The sequence below is a fragment of the Grammomys surdaster genome, unplaced genomic scaffold, assembly GCF_004785775.1.
Source record: "Grammomys surdaster isolate TR1022 unplaced genomic scaffold, NIH_TR_1.0 140, whole genome shotgun sequence".
Lineage (NCBI taxonomy): Eukaryota > Metazoa > Chordata > Mammalia > Rodentia > Muridae > Grammomys > Grammomys surdaster.
In genome coordinates, this window is record NW_021604598.1 from 17,457 (window position 1) to 25,358 (window position 7,902).

At 34.5% G+C, this 7,902-nt stretch overlaps 1 protein-coding gene across 1 annotated transcript; it reads right to left on the minus strand.

Annotated features, from left to right (window-relative positions):
• Window positions 1-992: 992 nt before the first annotated feature.
• On the minus strand, window positions 993-1,949 carry LOC114618185 (olfactory receptor 7G2-like). The gene has a single exon (XM_028763869.1). The coding sequence runs from the start codon at window positions 1,929-1,931 to the stop codon at window positions 993-995; it is 939 nt and encodes a 312-aa protein (XP_028619702.1). The 5' UTR covers window positions 1,932-1,949.
• Window positions 1,950-7,902: the final 5,953 nt, after the last annotated feature.

The window sequence follows — 7,902 nt, forward strand, 5'->3', positions numbered from 1 at the left end:
ACCTTTACACCTCTTTTAGTTCCAGAACCTTTTCTTTCAACCATATCTGGCCAGCAAAATCTCACATACCTGATATTTTCTGAGTTTTTATTCCTGGTCTGATTTTCTGCTTTCCCTCTCTGCCCTGTTGTAGGCAATCAGATGATTATTAAACCATTCAGAAGTTGATGAAGAAGAATGTTTATGAAACACTGAAACAAAGACATTAAAATCACAATACCAGAGTCCACACAGTAGTCAGTACTCTAATGGAACAGAAATCAGTTCTTGAATAATGCAAAACAATCTTTACACAGATTATCACAAATAGATTATCCCAACAATAACACTTAATATAATAAATATTCAGAATATGATGTAAAAAATAATTCTCAGTAATAACAATATTGTTGATCAGAATCTAAAACAGAAGTTTCAGTTATCCAGTACTAAAACTTCTATCACATTGACACACTTTTGGTTTAGTAGTATCTATCCAGTACACACTTGATGTACAGTACCTACATTTGACAAATCAGAGGAGAAAATATGATATGATGACAGTTGTAATTTTAGGGTTGCTTTTTGTGTATTGTGGATAAAATAGATGCTTTGAAATCTAAATTAAATGAATGAATATTAACTCAGAAAATAAAACTTCATCATATGAAGTAGGCAAAGTGATCACACATTGCAGTCATTTTAAAGATTACAGGAAACTGGAGATCTTCAACTCACTATAATTCCAGATAATTTGAACCAGTGTATAGGTTAACAACTATAACCAATTTTATTTTCAATTTCTGTGAATCTGAGATAAAACAAATACCATAAGAACTAATATAAGAGATTGGGATGAATGCAGAAAATATATTAAAGTACATCTTAACATGCGTTGAAGTACACCAAGTACACATTGGAGTCATTTAAGTGAGTATAGAAATGTTGAGAGATTTTACCCATTAAGATTATTCATAATTTGACTTTCTCTAAAATGACACATAAGTAGAACATCACATAAGATAAATGAGTCTACCAACAAGTTTCTTCAAGGCTTCCTTTATTTCTCTATTTCTTAGACTATAGATAAATGGGTTGAGCAATGGAGGAACTACACTGTACATCATGGAAGCCATTGCTGTGTTTCTAAGAGAATCTGTTACAGCAGAAGTGATGTACACCCCAAAGCCTGTCCCATAGAACAAGGAAACCACAGACAGATGTGATGCACAGGTGGAAAAAGCTTTGTGTTTTCCTCCAGAAGAAGGCATTCTCAAGACTGATGACACAATGTAAATATATGAAAAAACAATTCCACAGATAGGACCACCACCAAAGACAAAAACTGCAACAAATATTAAGAGATTATGGATAAATGTATCAGAACAGGCTAGTTTGATAATCTGAGCCAGCTCACAGAAAAAGTGTGGGATTTCTAGGTCTGTGCAAAAGGAAAGCCTCAAAATCATTAGACTATGGAGTAGGGCATCCATAATGCTAAAAAGAAGTGAGAATAGAACCATCAGGGCACAGCAAATAGGGTTCATTATGACTGTGTACCTCAGGGGTTTGCAAATGGCCACATATCTATCATAGGCCATTACTGCCAAGAGAAAATTTTCCATGTCTCCAAAAATTGAAACAAAGCAGATCTGAGACAGACATTCTATGTAACTTATGCTATCATCATGGGCTTGGATGTTCACAAGCATTTTGGGAATTGTGACTGTACTGTAACAGATGTCATTAATGGAAAGAATAGAGAGGAAGAGGTACATAGGGGTGTGCAGTTGGGAGGCAGAGGTGATGGCCATTATGATAGTCAGGTTTCCCAGAACTGTAATCAGATACATGGAGAGGAACATGGCAAAGATAAGGGGCAGCAGTTTGTGATCGTCTGTCAGTCCAAGCAGATGGAATTCTGAAACTGCTGTTTGGTTTTTCAGTTCCATGTTTTTGGTATAAACTTTGAAAAGGAGAAAGTAAAAAGAAAATGGAATTCATGAACACCTTTGTCAGAATTGCTTAGGTACTTCTTAGAATGGCACTAGAATAGCATTGTCCATGAAAATTTTACTGATATAAACCTGTATCATATTTTGAACACAGCTTATGTATAATAGTTTCACAGTACTACCACACTCCAAAAACTTCTCTCCACAGTGTCAAAAATCATGAAATTTATTTAGTATTTTGAAGAGTAATATTTACTGAGAAGGGACATGTTTTTCAATGGAATAGTATCAGACCTGTCATTCTCCAGAATTTGAAACCTTTAAATAATTTACAGAATTATTAACCTTGGTTAATATTTGGTTAAATGCATGTGATTATTTGATGGAGAAGAGACAGTTTACTAGAATCTTTATTATATTTTACTTTTAGTTGTTTATATTCATACTCCTATTTTTTTTCAAGATGAAATTTTCATAAGCTAAATAGTTTAGTTTTTTTATTTGTTCCTTGTGAATTTCTAATTATGCACTAACTAAAAGGCATTCATGTCTCCCTCCCCTCTCATTAGTTTTCTTACCCTGCAATTTCCTCACCACAACCACTGAGAAAGACAGCTCATGATGGAAGCTATAGTGTATCACAGTATGATACACTGTGCTTCCCCAAACCTCTTTGTTTGTTAGTGTTCATTGCTATGATGCATTGGTCTGATATGAGACTTCTGGGTTTTGCTTTACTACCAATACTTGAACCTTATTCTGACTTCTCTAGGTATCTAGTTGTTGCTCTGTGTCATAAGATCTTTGAATTTTGAATCTGTAAATCTGGTCACTTCAAGCACTCCAGTATTTCACCAATGGTGTAGATGTTGGCTTGGGCTTAAGTCAGTGTCTTGTGTCATGCACTCTGGTCTAGCTCATATAAAACCTCTGCAAGAGGGACATCTTTAACTTGCAGTCCAGCCAAGGTGCAGGTCTTGCTTATCACAGTATTGAAGTCAGGGAGAGATTTAGCCAGTTCTCCTACTCTCAAAACACTGCAACCAGCTGTCCCTTCTGCCCCAGGTGGTAAGAAATGATGTGGTGATGTGAAGAAGAGTTTCTCTCTCTATTTTGTCTTTCCCTCTGTCATTGCCTTAAATTTTAAAGCTTACCTGAATGTTGGAAATTGAGTATATATCCTCAGGAACTCGTGTCTTAAAAGGTCCAAGGTTTTCTGGTACTGAGAGTATGAGCACTATGCTTTAAACTTACACCACACACCAAATTACACAGCTTCTTATCTCATGGGTGATAAATAACAAAGCTCCTCATTAGTCCATTTATTTTCACAGTTGTAATTCCCACAATTCCTACTCTCCTAAGAAAGTAGCATCTCCAGTGGCTTGTTCTCTGATTCTGACTATGACTCTGACTCTAGAGACCACATAAATGCAGTCCTTAATTTATCTTTTCCTTTATTTATTCACTTTACATCCCTATTGCATCTCCCCTTCTTCTCCAATCCCACCCTCTCAAGCCCCTCCCTCATTATCCACTTACTTTTCCTTAGGAAATGGGAAGCCCCCTTGGGTTCCTGCCTAACTTAGGACATCAAATTCCAGAAGAACTAGGTATATCCTCACTTCTGAGCTTATACAAGGCTTTGGGAAGGGGATTCAGTGACAGGTCAGAGTCAGAGACATCCCTTATTCCAATTTTGAAGGGTTTCACCTGAAGACTTAGCTGTGCATCTTAATCTTTCTATTTATTGCATCACTCTTATTTGACAGATGTAGACAGAAATCAGGTGTTAAATTATTGTCTTCAGTCACATAATCCTGTAACAATAATATTCTCCCTAAGCATATAGTGTCAGGCAGTTATAGACCCAACTTTGTGAAACTGCAATTAAAAAAAAGACCTAAAATTTGTATTCTTTCAGTGTTTTTTACTCAAGTATCTTCGGTACTAAGATAAATTACTTATACACACACTGACAACCTTTTTATATATCTATCATCAATTCACATATTGCCTTCACAAGTAGATAGATAATAAGAAGAAAAATGATGGATAGGTAGATGTTTAGAATATATCAATGATTTATTTAATCTCATTGGTGATTTTATTTATTTACATTTCAAATGTTATTTCCCTTCCCAGTTTTCTTTACACAAACTCCTATCCCCTCCCCCCTCCTCCTGCCTCTATGATGTTGCTCCCTCACCCACCTTCCTACTTCTGACTCAGTGCCCTAGCATTTCCTTACTCTGGGTCCAATCCAGGAAGCAAACCCTTCTTCATCTCAGGCCTCACCATTGCATGTAGCCAGGGTGATCTATTGTCTGGTTTCCACATGCTGAGGCTGATCTGAATCTGTGTAAGATCTAAGCATCTGAACACCACCCTGCCAAACTCAGTTAAAAAAAAACATGTTCCTACATGGACTTAAATACTCTTTCTCAACTGTCATTCTCTTCATATAGCGAGTCTCATTTCTCTTCACAGGGCTTACACTGCTTTGCTCTTCCATCTTTCCAAACTCTCCATCCAACATGTTCTCTGTAGTGGTGCTTGGTAGTTCTGGGTGAATTCATCCATTCTTCTAACTCCCCTACACCTGTTTAGTTCTTTATGTTTTAGAATAAATAGTTTGACTATTATTTCTTTTCAAAGTATTAAACCCCTCTAAAACAGAAATTTGTGAATAGAGTTTTTATATAGGTGCTTTCTTTGAACTCATAGTTGATTCTATTTATATATAACAGTATTTAGTCATGAACTCATTTTGTGAACTTGGGTGTGAGTTTGTCTTTGCACTTTAGAAAGTTACATTTAAGAAATAATATTTCTCATAATCAGGGAGGCTTCCTCCAGCTTCTGATTAGAGCCACATTTCATAGCCAAGCATTATAGAGAAAGAGAGAGCTCATATTTGAGCTCTCCATCTGGTACTTTACTTCAGAGTTCAGGGAATACCAAGAAAAAATGGGAGGAATAACTGAAGAAGCAAGAGGGATCAATAATACCAGGCCAGCAAATCACACAGACTCAGCTAAGCAGGGATAATGGGGCTCACAGAGCCTGAAACAATAATCACAGACCCTTCATGGATTTTGACAAGGTCCTTGGCATATATGTTACCGTTATCATCTTGCATTTTTTTGTGGGATTACTCAGTGGGGATGGAGAGTGTCTCTGGCTCTTTCACTTGAACTTAGGATCCTTTTCGCCTTACCAAATTGCTTTGGCCACTCTGGATATGAGAATTTATGTGTAGTTTTTTTTTTATCTTGTTATGCCATGTTCCCACAATATTCCTGTAAGGGCTGCACTTTACAAAACTGAAGGACGAGTGGATCTATGGAAGAGTGGAGGTAGCAGTGTCATTGTAGGGGAGTTGTAGTGAGATGTTTGAGGTAGAAGTTGTGGATGGAGGGAAAACTGTGTCAGGATGGGTTGTATAAGACAAGAACTTTTTAAAAAGAAAATATTCCCATACAATATTATATTAAATTATATTATTTTCTTTTGTGTTCTTTAAATAATTTGATAAGTTCTATTTTTACAAATTAATTTTTAAATATGTATTTTGTTTTATTTTCATAATTGTGGCCAACATTATACTAATATTTTACACATGAATATACATAGAGATCCTTTATTTGAGGCATAAGGATTAAGAAGTAAAAGAGTATAAAACTATTACTGATAGCCTTGACTATTTGAAAAGCTTATAAAATATTTTGATGAACAACTTCACAATAACTAAGTATGATAAATGATATTGAATGAATTAATTTATGGATAAAGCTCAAAACTTGAACTCTTAGAAGATAATTTCAAACTATTGGTGTAATTTCATAATTATATGAGTAGATAATTGAAGCATGGTGCATGGAAAATTGCATTAAAAGTATATCTCTTCTTGGAACAAATCTCAGAACCATTAAAAATGAAAGCAATCACTTCTATCAAGGTTATACCAGATGAAATGCCAATTTCCCTGCCATAGGTTACAGACTGATGATGTTAATAACTATGTATAACATGCCTGGTTGTACATTTTAAAAGAATATGACATTTTTAAATTTAGCTTCAGAAGAAATATATAATCCACATAATCATAACCATGTGATCATGCAAAAGCTGATGTGATACACATAAAATATTCCTTGAACCTCTTTGCCTAAATATTTACCAATAAGGGTATTCCCTCTCTGAGATATTTAAACAAATGTTTGTTGAAATTGAAACTCCAATTCAAAAAGGCTTTAGTAGAATCAGCTACTATAGTTTTTAGTTTAGGATCACTTGAAAAAATACACAGATTTGAACACAAGGGAATCAGATTAAAGTCTAAACTGGAATGTATCTAGATATTATGTTACTATTCATTGTGTAAGATATTGGTGAGAGTTAATTCAAAATTTTAGTGTCATCATCATTTTATGGTTTTGTGAAATGCCTTACAATGGAAACAAGTGTATTTCTAACTCTTTTCCTACACATGAGACACTTATTTCTCCTATTAAGTGGCCTCCTTGTACTTTTCTTTGTACTGTTTGACTGTCATGACCTGGATGCCAGGTTTTTCTGGAGAGGAAATGGAGGGAGAGTGAATCTCTGGAAGAATGGAGTCGGGAAGATAGTGACAGAGTTGAAGGAAACTGAAGAATATTGAAATCTATTAAATCTACTACAGAATGCGTTTATGAATGCTTCTATTTTTTATAAGAAAGAAGGACAGACAGACAAACAGTGATGTTTTCACATATTTCTTGTATAGATAAGACTTGATCAAAAAGAAATAATATGAGATTTAGCTTTTGTTCTCAAACAAAATGGAAGTTAGAAAGTGAACTTAGCATATGTAACCTATAACCTAAGTGCCTACATCTTTGTCATTCCTCAAATATTCTTAAAAAAAACACTCAAAATACATGTGTGGCCTATCATCCTATGTTTTGTGCATGTAAGGGAAATGATATAACAAAGACCCCCAGGAATTTTTTGACCATGTTATTTCAGTCTTTAGGTTAACTGATAACTTATTTGACCATTTTTGCCAATGCTTCTGAATATAAAATTAGCATTAAGTTTGATAATTTAAATGATTTTACTTGTGTGTTTAAATGTATGTGACATTTAGGCACATATATGTATTGAAAGTTCATAGGCACATGCATGTGCATTTAGGAGTAGGTGACATAAATAACTTTGGTACTGTCACTCAGTCATCACTTTACACCTTTTTGTATTTTTTTAAGACAGTTTTAATTAAGAATGTGTGAGAAGTATGCCCCAGGAATCCACCTATCTCTACCTTCCTATGTCTGGGACAGCAAGCACACACCAAAATTCTTGTCTTTAAAACATATTGATATTTAGAGTTCAGAATCAGGTTCTCATGCTTGTATGAAAAATATTTGCCCACTGAACTGTATTGTGAGCTTAATAATAAAATTGTTTCCAATTACTTGATAAGACCAGCACATTTTTCTTGATTTTTTTCTGGTAGATGTGCTAAATTTTACATAGTATATCACCTGTGACAGGTGGAGAGCCTCCAGTAGTTCTTTTGAAATAATTAAAAAACATTGCCTCTCAACAGAACTCACTTAGTTAATCTTGCTGTAAATGAAAATGTTATGTTATAGTAATTCCCTCTACATTTATGTGAATATAATTGTTTGAGTCTCTGTCTCATCCTAATGAACCCTATTCTCATGAGAGTAATAACATGTCATTATACAATATAAACACACCAAAAATAGCTAAATGAGGAAAACAAACATAAAATCTATGAAAACAGAACAGATGGCACTCTTTCAGTGACAGCGACTCACCATATAATAGATCTAAATAATTATGTTTTTAAATAGAGATCTACTTAGAGTGTAATAATATTTACTCCCAGAGAACATGAAGGTAGTTTGGCAGTGATAATTATTTATTACAGTATTAGTTTCAGAAACTTGAAAAT

Excerpts from the sequence above, each read along its gene's own strand:
- LOC114618185 (XM_028763869.1), bottom strand. The coding sequence starts at position 1,931 with ATGGAACTGAAAAACCAAACAGCAGTTTCAGAATTCCATCTGCTTGGA.